An 18,775-nucleotide genomic window follows, 5' to 3' on the forward strand; every position below is an offset into this window, starting at 1 on the left:
GGAAGGCATCCCAATTAGCCTTTCCCAATTTCCACCTAGGAATTTTATTTTCCTTTTCAAAACTTATGTTGGTTCCAACTTTAGTCATTACCGGATAATGATCGCTGCCCACTGTAGTATGCTTTACCACATTCCATGTACTTATACCTGCTATAGCACTAGATACAAATGTCAGATCGAGTACTGTTTCTATATTCTTCGTGCAATTATATCGTGTTCCTTCCCCAGTGTTAATACACACTAGCCCGTGGTCATCTATAAATTCCTCAACTACTGCACCATTTGCATCTGTGCTACTGCTTCCCCATAGCGAGTTATGTGAATTAAAAACCCCACACCATATTACTTTGTCTTGCAGTGAACCCCCAGCATCCTCTAATATACTTTGATCTAATTTCCCACATGGATTATAATAATTTACTATATCTATAGGTCCTCTATCATTCCATACCCTTATAACTATTGCCTCATGATCTGTACTTACATGCATAACTTTGTAACTTATACTACTCTGTATGAATGTTGCAACTCCTCCCCCTCTGCCAGAGTCCCTATCTCGTCTAACTGCAGTATATCCCTTCACAATAAAATCCAGTTGTGGTTTCAGCCATGTTTGAGATACTCTTCCGGTGAACACATTCAAAATAAATGACTTTATCCATTTGTATTTGTTGTTGTTGTTTTGATATTTTTGTATTAGTATTATTTAATAGTTACATGTTAAGGTAATCATTTGAATGCAACTTAACTCAAACCAGAACAATTCAAGGAAGATGTCTTTTTTTTTAACAATTCCCTTTCTGTTTACATCATAGTTAATGACGTGGGTGTAAATCCGTTCTAGCGGATGTTGACTCGGAGCTGCAAACGTCAAACAGCTTCAGCAACGACCGCGGGTGACAGGCAGAGTCTCTCTCTAAAGCAGGTAATTTGTCTTTCAGCACCATGACAGCTGCATAATTTCGGTCACGACCAGATATTATGTTTCATAACGCGACAGCCGTTTAGCTTTTTAACGGGCATGTTTCGGGGCAGTCAGTCAGTTGTTGCAGTCTAGAATGGCGACGCTAGCTAGCTAACGACGGCTAGCCAACATGTTTTCTCAGACTGAACAAGCACACCCTTGTTGTCTTCCAAATTACCAGCTGAGAACAAACAAACGCTCGCTGTCAGTCTTTTTTCTCACCCTATTTTTAAAAGCCGGGTTAGACAAATGGCCTGAAACGTGTCTTTAAGCCAACACTAGATATGCGAACACCACTGCGCTTATCTGCGTTACGTTAGCCGTGTTAACGTTAATGATAATGCGAGGTGTTTGCACTAGATACACGGCCCCACTCAAGTTTACATTCATGCTGTTTACAGCTAGCCCCCGTTATGTCACTAAGTTATTCATGGTTAGTTGTGCAAGTAGCTTTGAGCTGGATTATCTTGGGAAGGATTAAAACAAACATCAGCTAGCTAACGTTAGCTAGTAGGTTAGTTTAGAAGCATTGGCGTTAATTTATGAGAAATGACTCCCAGCACATTTGAATAAGGGTTCATTTATTGTCCTACAAAAAGGTAGCTTCATAAAGTGTTGTGATTGCAATGGTGTTCCTCTTTTTGGTTTCTCTCAGCTGGTTATTTCCAGAGACCAGGGGGCAGCTCTGCAGTCTTGGGCTCTGGCCCATTTGATAGAGGACTTTGGTCATTTCTGAAATGATTAAGATTTGAATGATAGATACTTCAATCTCTATTTGAGAACACTGTTGAGTGATAAATGCCCTTGCAATTCCCCTCCAAACAATGATTCCCCAGCTTTTGCTTCTCTCTATTATTGCGCCAGAAATGACGCCACTGTGTATTGAAGTGATCAACTTTAGTAGTAAGCAGTTATTGGTTTATTAGATATGTTTTAGTAACACAACAATACCATAATCAGCTGAAGAAAAAACATGTTCTTCAAGAATACAGTCATTGAGAAAATAAAAAGAAACGATTTTTATCATAGCCAAAGAAGTGACTTTGAATGACACCTATCCATCTCATCACTTCTTAGATTCAATATTTAATTGCATTAGCAATTTATGTAGCTTTTTTTGGAGTGATATTTTTACAGAAGATCTGTTTTGTCTTTCAGTGTCAACCTGTACAGTTTCAGGAAATGTTATGTAAATTAAAGCTGGAGGACTTACGAAGGAAGAAAACATGGGTTTTGTGCTAAATAACTTGTTTTCTTTGGAGAAAACAGTTAATTTATAGATGAAATATTTGAATGTTAAGGCCCATATAGAAGCACTCAGATTTTGGGCAACGCAGCCTCTTTTGTGACATTGTTATTGTTATTAATGCAATTTTTACATTGTTGTCATATTACAGGTCCAAGCGCATTTGCCAGATTCCTCAGGTGGGATCTTTCTTTTGGTAGCAGGTAATTATCTTTTTCCTTATTAGCAGCAATAATAAACCACAGAAAAGCAGCAACATTTAGTCTGAATGAAAGTGATAGTGATTTGTCACAAAGGTAGTATTTATTTCAGGCCTGTTGTTCTTGACTGTACGCAGGTGTTATTCTGTAATTCTACTTTTACAGTTTACACACAAACTGTAACTGTGTTACAACCTACACTTTCCTGTTTGGCTACCCTTTTCAAAAGGAAATGCCTTGCGTCACTAACCATGAAGAAACTGAAAGAGCCCCTTCCTGTTTCCTTTTGAGAAATTCACCCTCACTTACACATTTTCTCCCCCAGTACATGCAGTTTCACAATGCTCTGTTATGTAATGTTCAAATGTACCTGTAGCTCTCTACAGCCAAGCCATCATTTTTGTCTTAGTTTGTAATCATTTTAAAAGCGCAGTTTTGAAAGGCTTGACATTGTCATTTTCACAAATCAATGATAGTAGAGGGTGTTCCAATAAACCAGGGCATCACAACGCTGATCAAAATGTCACTGCGTTTCACTCAGTTGGTTTATTTGCAGACTGACATCAGCAGTTACACAGACTACTTCATTAGCCTCTCTGCCTGCTGTTGGAACATTTTACAACCTGGGAGAAGTCTGTGTCAGAGAGTAATGAGCCGCGGGACTCAAACTGCATGTGTTTTTTTTCTTCTCACAGAATAAAGAGTTGTGAGGGGAGCACCGTGTCCAACCCCTTTCCCTATACATACATCCGGCCAGAATGTCCAGTGATCCTCCTCCTCCGTACCCCGGGGGTCCCAGCGCCCCCCTCCTTGAGGAGAAGAATGGACAACCTGGTAATAAAACCAAGCACGCAGGATTGTGGTGAATGTTAACAGGCACAGATGCAGTGTGTGGCCAAATTTAAATCATTGTGACTTGAATCAGATGTCACCATGGAGATTTTAATAATAGTCTCTGAGTTTGTTAAAACTTCTGATTTGCCATCCTATCAACTTAATACCTTTTTTTCCCTTTGTGTTATCTTTCATTTGCAGTTCCTTTGAGGAATGCTCCTATACAGGGACAGCCCTTACCTCCAGACTATGGCCCTCCACCCTATGAGGCCACAAACCCCGGCTTCCTGCCCCCCCATGTTCCTGGAGACGGACCCATGCCCATGCCCATGCCCATGCCCATGCCCATGCCAATGCCTCTACCCCAAGGTGCTGCAGACAGTTTGCTACATACAAAAACATCGTAAACACACTTGATGTAATGTTCAGCACAAATGAATCTGCATTTAATGAATTGACCATTCACTGATTCTTCAAGGTTACACTACAGCAAACTGTATCATCACATTTAAAGCTTTTTAAAGAAGGTCTATCATACAGACATTTATCAGTACATTTTTCCCAAATCCACATGAACCACTATTCACATGAGCAAACATTAAATGCAGCTCTGACTTAATGAATGCTTGCCTCGTACTCACAGTTGGAAAGAACACCATAAAGAAGTAGAACTTGTGTACATCTCAGCAAACTTGAAGGAAAACGATAAAGCCAACTTCACCAATCTGTTTAAACTAAATATTCCCTGATCTAAAAAAGAAAAACCGCAGAATCTGTCAACATGTTAGCCTGTCGTTCCTTACTAAACCTCTTTGTAACCGATAGGCTTCCAACAACTTTGCTGCAGAGTAATTATAAAACTAGAAATGGTTGTTTGGTCTTGGCATTATTACCATTGTACAATTATCAGGAAAATGCTGATGCTGATATTAAGTGCTGCTTCCTCCTGTACAGGTGGCGCCTACCCGCCCGGTCACTTTCCGATGCCGGGACCCATGGGCCCTGGTCCCAGTCACTTTGTCCACATGGGGGGGCACACAGCCACCGTCCTGGCTCCTCCTGGAGCTGCCACCACTGTGACCGTCCTGCAGGGGGAGATGTTCCAGACCTCCCCGGTGCAGACTGTGTGTCCGCACTGTCAGCAGGCCATCGTCACCCGCATCTCCCACGATGTGGGCCTCATGAACACACTCTTCTGCCTCTTCTGCTTCTTTGTAGGGTGAGTAGAAGACTGATTAAAGGCACCTAAGAGCACCTTTTTGCATCCTTGGAAGGCCTTTGTTGAATATGTATCACTTCATGGCTGGGCTAATGTATGCCTTCTTGGTGTTTCAAATTAGTTTATTTTCAATAAAAAATATTGTAAAACATTACACTTATTCATATTGAGGCTTACCTTCAGTCAGAACCTCAAGCTTGTTTTGGGTTTTATTAAAACCTAAATTGATAAACACTTTGATTTAAAGTATACAAAATTACTATGTGTCAGAAAGTAAGGCTGCAACTACGATTGTTTTATAAATGTAATAAATTGCTTTATTGTCTACAAAATGTCAGAAAATACTGAAAAATGCCCTTTCCATTTTCTAAAAGTCAAAGACAATGTCTTTGACTTTTAGAAAATGGAAACCTCCATATGCTAGAAATACAGCATCTTCATGAACATCTAACAATTTATCGATTTTCAAAATAATTCCCAATTTTTCCGTTGATCGACTCTGTGACTAACGTTGCTCAAACTCAGAATGATGCCTTTGAACTGTTACTTGTTCACTCTGCCTGTTCTCAGTAACCTGTCTATATGCAAAGCCAGTGCACCTCTTTATGGTTTGGCACATGCAAATAACGTTTCTGTTCTAGACAAAATGTACAGACATCTGGTGGGGACAGTTTCACAATTCCTATTTTGTATTTTGCACATAGACCTGTATTTGAGTAGGATCCCTATAGTTTTTTATCTACACTTCATTTATAACAAGTTTAACAGAAGCTGTCCTCATGAATGCAGAAAATACATAGGCTATTACAGAGTTACTGAAGTTGCTCTTATCACAAGAGTTATGCTGAATCCTGCATGTTCAGCAAAAACGTTTGATTTTATTTCACTGGATTGGACTGAACATCAACAATCATATGCAGGTGTCTTAATTTGCCATTTCCCCCCCCCCCCCTCAGGTGTGATCTGGGCTGCTGCTTGATTCCCTGTCTGATTGATGACCTGAAGGATGTGACACACACCTGCCCGTACTGTAAGGGCTACATTTACACATTCAAGCGTATATGCTAACCACCGACAGCAGTATGCAACAGAGACGTGATGTGAAATCTCTCTGTAAAACAAATTAAAATGTAGGACAATAATTACTACTAAGTTCATTGAAATAAAGTTCAAGTGGCATGTTGCTTCAGCACCAATAACAAGACACAACTAAAAAGAAAGTTTGGGAGGTGGGGCAGGAGTCTCTCTCTCTCTAGCGCACGCGCACACGCACGCACGCACACACACACACACACACACACACAGCTCCTCCTCTGCTGGTAGTGACAGGCTTTCCCCTCCATTTTTGCAAAGTGTTGTGAAGCCCTCTTAAATTGTAAGTGCAGTTTTCTCATTAGTTCACAGAGTATTTACTGTATATATATTTCAGCATAACTCTTTCATGTAAAAAACATGCATTTAAAATGTACAAATCTCACAGAAGATGTAGGACACTTAGATATCCGCAGAGGTGGATAAGCAGCAGGCCCATTGGTGCATCTGGTCCTGTATAGACACCTGAAGAAAAGGCTAGTGAAGTTACGCATGTTAATGGAAGAAGATACTGGATAGAAACGGTCAGTTAGTGAAAGCTGTGAAAACGGTCACTTTATTTATTAAATTCATCTGTGAATCTTGCTGAGAAGCAAACGTATTGAAGTCGAACATGCTGGGTTAGCTTTGTTTTTTTCCTGTATTTATTTCCGATATTTTATCCACTAGCTTAACATGTTAATATTGATAACTGTGAACATGTTTGTCTATGTCCGATCTTTGCTCTAACAAACCTAGTTTTTTTCCTTTTAATCATTATCCCGTACTGAATGTGAGCAAACTAACGAACCATTTTAAACGGATGTATTTGCTTGTTTAGGAATGCCCAAGATTCATGTTACGTTCTATATTTAATAATCTTCTGGGCTTTCAGTCAGTAGTCACACATATTTAGTGACTTACAGTCCTGCCCTCTGTCCATTATGTACTTATTTTGATAGTAAATCAAACATTTGCACTTTAAGTTGCCCTCTGATGCATTCATCCACCTCATTAGTGTTTGAGAGATTTGAAGATTCACAGTGTCATCTCATGAGTAAAAGCAGTGTAATATTTAGGTAGACTTTAAGTAGAGCCAACAAAAGAGGTGTACTGTTACTTAACGAGACACACTGCATGGCATCTTGGCAATCTTACGTCCTCTCTATAAGACCATGTTGGCAAACAAATGACCGTGGTGGCACCATCATCATCACATGACATGTTTAGCCTGTAACCCTCCTAGTAACGGCATCAGCCCTTTAAGATTACCTGCATTGTTCAGATGCACGTTAGAAAACAAATACCGAGGTATTTTGACTAATACTAAATAGTGAACATCTCTGTTAGGAATAAGCTTCTAATAAATGATTGTATCAGATATCCTGCAAAATAACAATGTGATTCCATAGAGATTACTAACAATGGAACATCCATCGTGTGCCCACCACAGCATGCTCAATCTGCCCACCACCTTCTCTCACAATGTGCAGTTTGTCTGCATGAGCCACACCTCAAAACAAAGAATTGTTACTGGCTAGTTCCTGGACTCTATGTGCATTGAATTCTTTTTTTTCTTCTTGAGGCTAGCTAAACTGTGCGAGAAAGTGAATTTTGATTTGAAGGATTGCATTGAACTTTTAATACGAAGTACTGTATGCCATTCTTGTGCATAATGCTGGTCTGCATTGCTCTCTAAATGTCTGTGATATGTATAACTATGTCAACATTTGTTTGACTGTTGTATACAGGTACTATTTTATCAATAAAAATCAGAACATGATTGATGAAACTCATTTTAATGTTGTTTGGAAAATGAACTATGTCTGCAAAGTAAAACATGTATGGAAATCTCACCTGCAAACACAAAAACAAAATAAATGGGAATCATCAGAAGAATGCCCGAAACTACGAGAGCCTGTTAACAATAGATATAGGCTTAAAAAACAAAGTCTGAAGGTAGTATCTTTGCCAAATAAACATCATTTTTATATTAAATACAATTTTCAAAGTGCTAATCCTTCAGTCTCTCCATCTGTGTCCACACTGGGCTTGGCAGCATTTGTAGAAGGTTGTCATCGGTTCATCAGCTGATCTGGTCTGAATCTGCATGAAATACGCCCGCAAATGCGCACACTTTGGACACGTTTCTGTAAAGTGATACAAGCAGAATGAAACATCAGTCTGGAATCACTCCAAACCCGAGAGTTACTGTAGCCATATTTGGTTTATGCTGTGTAAAAGAGAAGACAGGTTTGAGATGATAATGTCAATCAAAAATATTAAGATTAAAACAAGATCATCTCCAAGACAAACACATCCAAATCTGTGTGCATGCACATTTTATTCATTCTATTAAATATTTGATTACAAATAACAGCATTTCCAATTGTAAGAGATGAATTGGTGCTGAGATTTTACTAGAAATGTTATGTATTAAATTAAAGAAAAAACATAAAAACCCAGGCCACACGTATGAATGTCATGTGCTACAAAGAAAACAATCTATGAAAGAGTAAACATTGTTAGCGATGACATGTGGGAATGACAGGTTTAAACAATAATAAAAAGCAAAGCCATTATGTAACAGAGAAAATGCAGGGTTTTTGAGGTGGCAGACAGACACAAATGTATCAAGACAACAGATCTAAGATTACTGGGCCGTATCTCATTTAAAAGATTTCCCCTCCTCCGGTAGTGACCCGGAAATGAATTTCAGCGCGCCATGTTGAAGGACATCTCATTTCTCTAAATGCACTTCGAGCATCGAGCGTCGAGGAGGCTCTCTGGAGGAGCTATAACCGAGGATACACTGATGGGTCCTCCACGGTCCTCCACAGCACCTACGTGGATGCATTTCCGGCAACAGAGATGTTTCAAAGAGTCGTGACGCACGGCCGGACTTATCTCAGCCAATGATAGCTCTGCATGCATCCCCTGGATATTATTTTATTAACTGCTTTCATCGCGACGCAAGCAGAGCAGTGTGTATAATATATATCACTCATTATAAAACGGACAAGTCAAATCAAGCAATCTGATTGGTTCTTAGCCGTGGTATACTGAGCGTATACCACGGGTAGAATTGTAAGTTACTTTTCACAACAAGTCAGTATCCCTCCGCGTCTGAGATAAACAGTATACAGTTGGGCTGAAAAGCAAACTGCCTGCAGTTTGCTTTTCAAACTGGAACAAGAAAGCAGCGGAGAAGTAACGGGGCAGAAACCCTCCTTTTTACGCAGCGGTCCAGACACAGACATCAAACGGCAAAAACATATTCAGTGTGCAGTTCCTTTGGCATTAGGGCAGGGATATCTAGATACTTTCCAAGGTTTGACATCATGATTGTGCTACTTTTAAAGCAAGCAACGATGTTGGGGGGTTAAGGGGGTTGTCGACCCTCCGCTTCTCGTCGGGCGAACCACGCCCCTTAACTGTGATATAATGGCCATATACCACGGCCTGTCGTGAGCTATTGCTTAAGTATAACAGGCCTACTCTCTTTATTTGCTTTAGTTTAGTAGATATCTACAAACAAAGAGTCGATATTTTTCTAAAACCATTTAGTGCTTCACATAATAAAATACATAACGGCTGTAGCCTGATTATATGCTTTAGGAGCTGTAGGTGTGTGTGTGTGGTGTAGGTGTGTGTGGTACAGTGTGTGCGTAGATGCAGCGGACAGACAGGTCTCAGTTGGTTTGGTGTCCTCTGCTTACTTGTAATACTTGTAAATAAAACTTTTTGGCCCGTCATTTATTTTCCTCATTGTAGCGACCAGAGAGGGGAGAGGGGATATATCCAGTCTCTGATAGTGATACGTTATGAGAGTGCTCTCATACTGGTTTGATTCTGAAATTGTATATATTTATATAAATATATATATGTGTGTGTGTGTGTGTCCGCATCTGTAGCCTGTTATTGTCTCATTATACCGCACTGTGAATGAATTAAAAGTAAATATACAAGTGGTCATGAACACATCTGTCCATCAGACAGAGGGCTGATGTGCCTCCTGTCATCATTAATGGACGTCTCTTTAAAATGACTGCTCAGAGGAAAGGATTTCTCATTTCTCTAAACGCCTGCTGCTTCCACTCCTCTCTACTCGGTTCCCCTCCTCGACTCCTCCGCTCGCATCTCCTGTGGGCGGGACTAAGACACGAGGATAGGAGTCGAGGAGGGGAGTCTCAGAAATGAGATACGGCCTTGGTCTCTGGTATAATCATCAACTAAAGCCTTAATACTGTGGATCATTTTCATGTCACTTACCAGGAGTTGAGTCAACGTTTTCCCAAGCTGCAGCGCCACCAAGAACATCATCCACCTCTTTCAGCTTGGGAAAGTTCCTGTAATTTACCTGTAGAAAAGGTATGTCAAACACAGCCACGTGTGAGCCAGCAGTACCATCTTTATGAACAAATCAATCTTAGTAAAGTGTGGTCAAAATGTAAAATAAAATAAGGCCTTCTAGACTGTACAAGTATAAAATAATAATTAGTATGGTATGTTGAAAAAAGTCATGGTATAGTTTGTCGAAAAATAAATAAAAAAACACAAAGCAAAATATGCAAAAAAAGTATAGTATGTCAGAATTGTGCAAACAACAACAACACAGTATAGTATGTCGCAAATATGCAAAAAGAATAAACAGTATATATAGCATGTTTAAAATATTCAAATAGAATCTGAAAAATCGACATAGTATGTCGAACATATGCACACAAAAAGAGATAGTATAGTATTTCGAAAATTGAAAAATGTACAAATAAATTGGCACTATTACTTAAAAAAATAAAATAAAAAGGTAAGTGTATGGTGTTTCGAGAAAAGTCACAGCATACTATGCCAAAAATATTTAAAAATGTCACAGCATATTATGTTGAAAAAAGTCATGGCATAGTTTGTCGAAACTAAGAAAACAAGTCATTGTATACAGAATGGCGAAAATTCGAAAAAATATCAAGTATGTTGAAAAAAGTAATGGTTCAGTATGTCGAAAAATATGAGAAAAAGCCATAGTATAGTATGCAAACTAAAGTCTTAGGGTAGATTGTCGAAAATATCTTAGTGGAGTATGTCGAGGAAAAGTTACATGACACGTTACTTCCAAGCTAGGAAGGCCTTTTGATTTAACTAATATTTGATAACTAGAAATGACATGATGTGTCGCGTGACATTTTATTCGAACATAACTCACCTTTCTTGTGATGTTGTGAACATACGGACAGGTGTTGCAGGCGAATCTCATGCACTTCTGTCCTTCCTCGACAATTAAAACATTCCCGCAGGTTGGACAAAAGAGAAGCATGTTCCCCACACATAAATGTAGCTAAACACTAAACCAACAAACTCAATAAGTATGGTTTTGTACACAACTAGCTTACTGCTTTAGTGTCACTTGTATACACTGGTACATGTGGAGCAGCGGAAGTGAAGCTGGTGCTACTCGTATTATCGCTCGTTTGGAAACGAAATATACAGATAATGAATGTGGCACTGACTTTATAATAATTAAACAAACACATCCCAAATAACTATCACTTTTGAAGAAACATTCATTAACATAAACATTTTGTCGTTTAATAAAACCGTTAAGAAGAGTCTGAATTTAAGTCCACTTAGGGGGAACCATTTGAACTGAGATGCGGTTTCCTTACGGTATGTCATTTCAGCACACCGTTTGTTTATTTCATGCCTTTTTTGCAGCAAAATTAATTCAAATTTAACAATGTTTTTCAGCTGTCTTTGACACATTGTAGTCCTACGGTACATTTTATTTACTCTTACTTATTTTTCTAATTTTATAGTTTTGCTATCCTGACAAACAGGCCTGTTGAATTATGTTTATGACGGAGGAGCAGAGTGAGGAAACTCCTGGAGGAGGACTGTCTGTAAAAGAGGAAGATGTGGAAAAAGAGAATGTGTCCGAGATGGCAGCTTTAGACGAAGAAGAAGAAGAGGAGGAAGACGAAGAGACTCTTCCTCACTCAGAGATCCTGGACATATTCGAGGAGGGTCTTGCTCAACTTGTTCAGGACCCTTTACTCTGTGATCTGCCAATTCAGGTCTGTGTGATGTGTCTGTATTACACAGGGCCGAGCACAGGCTTTTTGGGGGGCAGGTGCTCAAGTTCAATCAATCAATCAATGTTTATTTATATAGCCTAATATCACAAATGTTACATTTGTCTCAGTGGACTTCACAGTTTGTACAGAATATCAGTATGTAGTAAGTACTGTAGTATGATGAGAGTCAGGCAGGACCGCAGAGACAGGTTCAGCCACGACTCGAAGTCCAGGACTCAAATCCAGAACTCAGGATAGAGGATCCAGGACACAGGACCACAGCAACAGGATCAGCCACGATCAGGAAGTTGAGGATCAGGAAGTTGAGGGGGAACAGGGCATTACCCATCACAAATGTGGTCAAATTGACTTCCAACTGTTTCCATTGAATGTCAAACCACACATTCTAAGAGTACACCCCTCAAATCATGTATTTCTGGAAGAGTGAAAGATAAATACAATTTAATTGAGGTCAAAGTTGATTTTTTATTGTTATTTTACAGGTCAACGTTTTTCCAGGTCATAGTGTCATATTCTTTTGATTATTGGGCAAACTTGTAAATTGTCTTTTAATTTTTTCCTGAAACCTGATCATCTTTATCTATAGGTAACTTTGGAGGAGGTTAATTCGCAGATTGCTTTGGAGTACGGCCAAGCCATGACAGTCAGGGTTGTAAAGGCAGACGGAGAGATTATGCGTAAGTGTTGAGAGTGTTTTGCTGAATTCTAAATATTACTTTGGTCAAAGTACTGAAAACTGTAGTTCAATATACACTATGTGTTTTTGATCACATAACAATTACCATTTTTTTTAAACATAACTCCACAAGTTGTATTTAAACATTTACTATGTCTGTCTTTTTTCTTTTTATTAACCATCTATAAAATAAACGTTCCTCCCTTAGCCATAGTTGTGGTGCAAAATGCAACCGTCCTGGATCTGAAGAACGCCATCCGCAGATTCATGGAGCTGAAACAACAACGTGAAGGCGGAGTGAAACAAGTCAGCTGGTAAACATGCTCACAAACACAAAACCATAGAAGATATTTTAAATTAAGAAAAAAGCCAAACCAAAAGCCACTGTTTGCTCTCTTTGTTTTACAGGAGATATGTTTGGAGAACTTTTCTGTTAATATTTCAAGGGGAAAAGCTTGACGATGACAAGATGAGGCTTAAGGAGTAAGTGCATGAAATAATCCCCTCTGTCACGTGTTATCATCTGCACCGTTTGACTTTGTTTCTCTGTTCAGCTATGGGATCAGAAACAGGGATGAAGTGACGTTCATGAAGAGACTCAGGAAAAAGTGAAACGACCCACCCAACGCTTGAAACGTCAGGCGAAAAACAAAGTTCCTGCAGTGTGTGCTGGGACCCCCTGCCACGCAGACATCAAATGACTTTCACAAAGTTCTCATGAGTACGACTTGCTTGAGGCAGTCGGGACATCTTAGTATAAAATGAGCACGCTTCTCGAAGAGGCTACATGTAAATAAATCTTGAGTTGTGATTTTGTAAAGTTTTCTACAAACATTAAAACATATTAAAGTTTGTTGGTGTTTTACTTGCATGACAACAAGAGCATTCTGTAACATTTTCCAGAGAGGTCAGCTGTGAACTGAGGATTTGAATATTTCCTGGTATGAGTAAACACTACCAGCCTTTGTTGACCTGGTTTGAATATTAACTGTACGAGAGACACTGGGAGCAGCTGATGAAATACGGTAACACATACATTATTCTCTTTCATATTATATTATCTTCAACTGAGTTGTAATGTTATTAACTGTATGAAGATAGTAGTTGAAATGGTATATAGTGTAGTAGTGAGTATAGTGCATTTTATCTACTAATTATTATTATTTTACTTTTGCTTGCTCAAACCTGAATTAGTCTTGTATATTTTTTTCTTTTCCTACCACCGTCTTGTTTTTTGGAGGAAAAGCAATGTTTGATCAATATTTAGTATATTTTATTAATTACCACTACTTTTAAAATGCATTTAACATAGCATTAATATGAAATGTAGTAGAGCTACAACGGACACTGAGTTAGCAGTGTTTTTCAGTCGACCTTTGATCATTAGCAGTTTGTCTAATGTAATGTATTCTGTATTGTTGACATTCAGAGCTGCACAGCAAAATTGTGTCAATGTTTTAGCAAATTTCTATAATTGGATATCAACTGCAGTCTTTGATTACAAACGTTTGGTCTGCTAACATTTTCATGGGTGTGGTTCAATTGTCACATGGAAGATAAATAAGCAAAGGATACCTGCAAACATATTTTTCAAAATAGATCCTACGATTTAGTAGATTATCAATATTTTCTAACTTGTTCTTTATTTTGAGATGTCATTGGACAAAAACTGGGTGACGGATGAATATATTTTAGGTAGTACCCTTGAGCATTCTCACTGCAAAACCTGAAAAATGTATGCTACATTTTGAGGAGTTTTGCACTAAATGTATTAACCAAATATCAGTCCTTTGTTAAAAAAAGTCCAACAATTGCTCATGTCTCTTCAGCCTCCACCATGACTTCTTCAGAAAGCGAGCTGAACAAGATTTCCACAGAGCTCAAACACCTTTCACTCAAGAGACAACAACTTCTGGAGAGGAAAAAACTCCAGTGCATATTTCAGGAGTTGCAGAATCGTGTTCAACTTGAACAGCCAGGTGATGTATAAATGAGCATTAAAGAAATGTCTATAAGTATTTGCAACAGGAGAATGAAGTAGCTATCTCACATATTTTGAATATTACATAATCAGCTATGCTATCTCATGCGAGTCACTTTTTTAAATTTTCCTAGAGGAGGGTGACCCGTATCAGCATGAGATTGACAGCATTGATGACAAACTGAATCAACTGGCAGAGAGGAAGGCAGAGCTCCAGAAGAACCACGACAACATGGTCTACGGGAACGATGAGAAGAACAGCCTGAAAGGTGTGTCCAAATGCACTGCAGCACACCGTTTCTCCATCATACTTATTTTGTGTTCCATTTCTTTGTTGTTAGAGATCACCTCCATCCAGAAGGTTGTGCCTGACGGTCCTGGAATTTTCTTTGTTGAGCACCCGGATTTTCCCGGTGAGGCTCTGATGCACATTTGTAACGGTTCAATTCAAGGCTTCTACAGAACCTGCACCCAGTCACTGTGTTGCTGTTATATCTACTGAGAATAATTTTCTTCTGTCAGTAATCAGTGTAACATTTTCTTTAAAATGTTCTTTATTTTTCAGCTTCATCAGTGAAAACGATGTGATCCATTTAAGTCTATTTGTTTTACCCTCCATGTGTTTATGTCTTAAGAACAGTTGAAAAAAGGTTTTGTTTTAAAGGCCCTAAAAAAAGAATCAGTAAACAACATTTGTTGTTGGGTTTTTTTCAGGAAGGGAGGGGGTTTGCATGCAGAAATTAAAAGTCACCTGGTAAAAATATGAATTTAGCACATGGGGTAACACTTAAGCCATACTGTTGCTAAATTAGTATTTCAAAGGCCTCTGCCAGCCAGTCAAATTGCAGTTTACATCCATGTCTGTCCAAAATATAATGACTTTATCCTATAGTAAAATGGTTTTGTGAGGTCACAGTGACCTCTGAGCCCCAAATTCTACTCACTTCATCAAGTTCCAAATTAAAGAGACATTTCTTCCTGACGTTCCTGAGATGTTTAAACCTGAAAACATGCTGTCACATGCTGGAGAAAATTAACTCATGTCTTACTTCATGCACCTGCAACTTTGTCGCACTTGTGTCAGTAAATGTATACCAGAATCTGACCAGAATTATATCAGATAATTAATTAAATTACAATGTAAGTTACTGACACTTAACTGGAGATTTTAATAGCTACCATTTTTCAGAATGTTCCCTCTAGAAGTTTTAGAGAAATATTAAAGGGGACCTATCATGCAAAATGCACTTTTGTACGTCTTTTATACATGAATATGTGTCCCCGGTGTTCCAGGGAACTCACCAAGTGTCAGAAAACACAACCCTCTCTATTTTCCTCCATACCCAAATCTCTAAAAAAGGGGCTGCAACGGATCTGATAAAAACTGATCCAGATTTGAACACTGTCCTGACGTCAGGACAGTGGCGCTACGGCTATTGGGCCAACTCCACCAATCAGGAGGAGACAGCCACGGCCATTGCCGTTCGAAAGCGCTGGAGACGCTGTAGTACATATGCCGGGCCTGTAGGTGGTGCTGTTCTCACAGAATCAGCCCTTGCAAAAACAGGGGTAAAAAAATGCAAATTGTGCAATATGAGGCATGGCTAAAATGCAGGATCTGTTTGGTTTTTTGAAGGAAAAAAAATACCTATAACCTTATATAGATATGGTCCTACACTATATTATTATAATATAGCATGATAGGTCCACTTTAAGTTTGATTTCTGTTGGAAAAACATAGATTAGTTGTTGTTTTGTTCTTCACAGCGCCTACAGTGATTCTGGACCTGGAGAACCTTCCCCCCCGCCCCACCAGGACGCAGTGTCCTGAGTGTGAGCAGTTCATCACGACAGAGACGTTCACCTCCATCAGCAGCGTCACTTGGCTCATGTGTTTCATGACGGCTTTAATTGGGTATGACAGAGTTCCCGTTAGCCGGTAATTACCGGACAATGACCGGTAAAATATGCTGAAGTCCGGCAAATCTAAATCTCTCCGGTCAAAATGTCCGGTCAAAATAATTTTCCCTTAGCGCAATACCGCATCAGTTGCGCCACTTATGTGACAGACAAGAATAGTATGTGACAGACAAAAGAGTATGTGACAGACAAAAATTGTCAATTCTAATGTCTAACACTTAATGTGGAGAAAGAGATGTCCTGTATGGGTTGATTGTGCGTTGATCTGTTGGTAATGCCTCGGGGTTCCGGTGGGCATGTAAACAAATGCATAATGCTGCGCTATACTTTGTGGCCTCATCCGGTTGCATAGCGACGCTTATTGTTTAGGTGTCTTTTAACAAGCAGGTAGTCATATCATTAGCTAGAACTAGCTAGATCTGATCGATATGGACATAAATGCGAGTAAAGTCTAATCTGACAGGAGAGAGAGATCGGCTGCTGCTGACGAGTCGACACGCAGCTCTGCATGATCCCCTGCAGCGGCGAGCAGAGCAAAACACACTTCAGGTTAGAAAATCACACGTAGCTATTTTAATTACCTCTCAAACTACCTAAACTAGTTATAGATATGTTTAGTTTTACTGTCGGGTCACTCATTACTGGATCCGCGAGCTGCATGATACTGACGGGCTGTCAGGAGAAGGAGAGAGCGCTCCGTTTATTATTCCCGCGTTTTTGTAAATTACTGTACACTTTTGAATAATGTAGTTAATCTACTATAATTAGTTTGTTTAATGTCGAATCATATCAATTTGTTTTAAAGCTCAATAAATAACAAAGAAGACCTTTAACCGGCACTTATCTAATTTTGTCCGGAAGATTTCAACTTTAACGGACATGTTGACCGGCAAAAAAATATTCTAACGGGAACTCTGGGGTATGAAACCATTCACTTAATCCCGGTGAAATATTGGCATGAGATGATTATTTAGCCTGTTATTATTGGTGCAGCCAGAGCCATGTTTCCAGGTCTGTTAACATTTTATTTTGTTCCTTATTTTGCAGTTGCATTGCTGGTTGTTGCCTCATTCCCTTCTGCATGGATAGATTCAAATCCACCACACACAGATGTCCCAAGTGTCGAACGTCAATCATAACTATTAAACAGCTGTGAGAGAAAAGCAGTTGGTAAGAACTTGAACCTGAAAGAGTATCAGACTTAATAATGGTGATGTAGCATACAGCAGCACTTGCAGATTTGTTTGTGTTTACTATCATCATGAGCATTGAATATGAGTGGTTGAAGGATGACGCTCATGTCAGAGGGACAAACTGGTGTCTGTATTTATCCTAGATTTATGGATATTTTAGACAAGGACATTACGTGACATCCATTTTTTCAAAGCAGACAAGCAGACCTCTAATTCAATCATTTTGAAATTATAATCTGCTTTTACAGGCTAATAAGTGAGTTTGTCTTTGGTGTTACCAGTTAATTAATGACACAAACATCTCATTATAGCACATAATCCTTTTAAAGAGTGACATTTGGATTGTCAGAAAAAGCACTAATGTTCTTATAGGATAACTATCAAAAAAAGTGTCATCGTCATCAGTCCTTTTTACAACACCTTCCTCTACATTCACATGAGTTCGTTAACAGTTCTTCCGATAACCTTCAGAGGCAGACAGTGAATTCCTTTAGAATTCAACAGTGGTGCATCATGCTGTGTATATGGTTACTTTGATACTAAATGTTATTTTTCTTATGTGGGAGGTCACCAATTACGCAAAATCCACTTTTTCATGTGTTTTGTACATACATATGTGTCCCCTCTGTGTTAAGAGATTCGGAAAGCTTCAGGAAAAAAGATTCTCTCTCTTTTTGTCCTGATCCATTTATATAAAAACCTGTCTGAAAATCAGCTGATCAGATTTTGGCAACTTTGTGATGTGACAACTGTTTTATTGGTTGTGCAACCAGCCAATAACCAACCATGGTAACACCCACCTTATCACCTGAATCTCCTCCTAGAGCACCATTGTTTTTTTTTCAACCAATCACTTCGCAGAGGGGCGTGGCCAGCAGCAGCTCATGGCATTTAAAGGTACAGACACAGAATCAGCACTTTTGGAACAGGGCAGAAATAGAGGGGTTTATGGCATGCTACAATTATCTGTTTGGTATTTCGAGCCAAACACTTTGGAGAAATGTTTTGTATAGATCTGGGACCTATAATATATTGTATAAAAAGCATTTAATAGGGGACCTTTAATGAAAAGGAAAGCGGTCAGACCACAGACCTTTCTGCTGCAAAGGCTGGGTATGGCCAGCAGATGTCACTATAATACAGATCAACTGTATTGCTGTTTTAGTGTGAGGTGAGTGAACAACCCAAATGAGCAGTGGTTCATACTGATGGATGTTGTTTCTCCTCTGTAGGATGACTGTGTTGGTCTGTTGTTACATTGTAATGCTGCACAGAGATGAATAAACTACCTAAACAAAAACCAAGCAGGCATGTATGGAATCATTTTAACCCATGAAGAGTCGATGAATGATCATTTTTATCAAGAGCACAGCAGATAATGA

The 18,775-nt window shown here is 39.1% G+C and overlaps 3 protein-coding genes across 5 annotated transcripts; 2 read left to right on the forward strand and 1 right to left on the reverse strand.

Annotated features, from left to right (window-relative positions):
• The first annotated feature begins 815 nt into the window (after positions 1-815).
• Positions 816-7,330, forward strand: cdip1 (cell death-inducing p53 target 1). The gene is made up of 6 exons (XM_034142573.1): positions 816-925; positions 2,362-2,413; positions 3,106-3,244; positions 3,446-3,613; positions 4,199-4,463; positions 5,420-7,330. The coding sequence occupies exons 3-6, from the start codon at positions 3,169-3,171 to the stop codon at positions 5,529-5,531; spliced, it is 621 nt and encodes a 206-aa protein (XP_033998464.1). The 5' UTR covers positions 816-925; positions 2,362-2,413; positions 3,106-3,168; the 3' UTR covers positions 5,532-7,330.
• Positions 7,317-10,987, reverse strand: polr3k (polymerase (RNA) III (DNA directed) polypeptide K). The gene is made up of 3 exons (XM_034142574.1): positions 10,735-10,987; positions 9,807-9,894; positions 7,317-7,684 (listed from the first exon to the last, which is right to left on the reverse strand). The coding sequence occupies exons 1-3, from the start codon at positions 10,843-10,845 to the stop codon at positions 7,557-7,559; spliced, it is 327 nt and encodes a 108-aa protein (XP_033998465.1). The 5' UTR covers positions 10,846-10,987; the 3' UTR covers positions 7,317-7,556.
• A 237-nt stretch (positions 10,988-11,224) lies between these two features.
• snrnp25 (small nuclear ribonucleoprotein 25) lies at positions 11,225-18,705 on the forward strand. Of its 3 annotated transcripts, XM_034142581.1 has the most exons (7): positions 12,526-12,613; positions 12,708-13,324; positions 14,129-14,278; positions 14,415-14,549; positions 14,622-14,693; positions 16,048-16,195; positions 17,248-18,705. In XM_034142581.1, exons 2-7 carry the CDS (start codon positions 13,315-13,317, stop codon positions 17,354-17,356), a joined length of 624 nt encoding a protein of 207 aa, XP_033998472.1. In that variant the 5' UTR covers positions 12,526-12,613; positions 12,708-13,314; the 3' UTR covers positions 17,357-18,705. The 3 variants fall into 3 exon arrangements, with proteins under 3 accessions (XP_033998473.1, XP_033998472.1, XP_033998474.1); XM_034142583.1 differs by lacking the exon at positions 14,622-14,693; XM_034142582.1 differs by lacking the exons at positions 14,129-14,278; positions 14,415-14,549; positions 14,622-14,693; positions 16,048-16,195; positions 17,248-18,705 and adding exons at positions 11,225-11,602; positions 12,210-12,300 and having other exon boundaries at positions 12,508-12,613; positions 12,708-12,782; positions 12,854-13,152.
• Positions 18,706-18,775: the final 70 nt, after the last annotated feature.

Source organism: Trematomus bernacchii, unplaced genomic scaffold, assembly GCF_902827165.1.
Source record: "Trematomus bernacchii unplaced genomic scaffold, fTreBer1.1, whole genome shotgun sequence".
Classification (NCBI taxonomy): domain Eukaryota; kingdom Metazoa; phylum Chordata; class Actinopteri; order Perciformes; family Nototheniidae; genus Trematomus; species Trematomus bernacchii.

Bases quoted from the DNA above. Each gene is read 5' to 3' on its own strand.
- cdip1 (XM_034142573.1), top strand. From the start codon at position 3,169: ATGTCCAGTGATCCTCCTCCTCCGTACCCCGGGGGTCCCAGCGCCCCC. The intron at 3,614-4,198 runs GTGCTGCAGACA...CCTCCTGTACAG, and splicing joins GCCAATGCCTCTACCCCAAG to GTGGCGCCTACCCGCCCGGT. The intron at 4,464-5,419 runs GTGAGTAGAAGA...CCCCCCCCTCAG, and splicing joins CTCTTCTGCTTCTTTGTAGG to GTGTGATCTGGGCTGCTGCT.
- polr3k (XM_034142574.1), bottom strand. From the start codon at position 10,845: ATGCTTCTCTTTTGTCCAACCTGCGGGAATGTTTTAATTGTCGAGGAA. The intron at 9,895-10,734 runs GTGAGTTATGTT...CCTTTTCTACAG, and splicing joins TTCACAACATCACAAGAAAG to GTAAATTACAGGAACTTTCC. The intron at 7,685-9,806 runs GTAAGTGACATG...ATCACTTTACAG, and splicing joins AAACGTTGACTCAACTCCTG to AAACGTGTCCAAAGTGTGCG.
- snrnp25 (XM_034142581.1), top strand. The intron at 14,279-14,414 runs GTGATGTATAAA...AAATTTTCCTAG, and splicing joins TGTTCAACTTGAACAGCCAG to AGGAGGGTGACCCGTATCAG. The intron at 16,196-17,247 runs GTATGACAGAGT...CTTATTTTGCAG, and splicing joins TTCATGACGGCTTTAATTGG to TTGCATTGCTGGTTGTTGCC.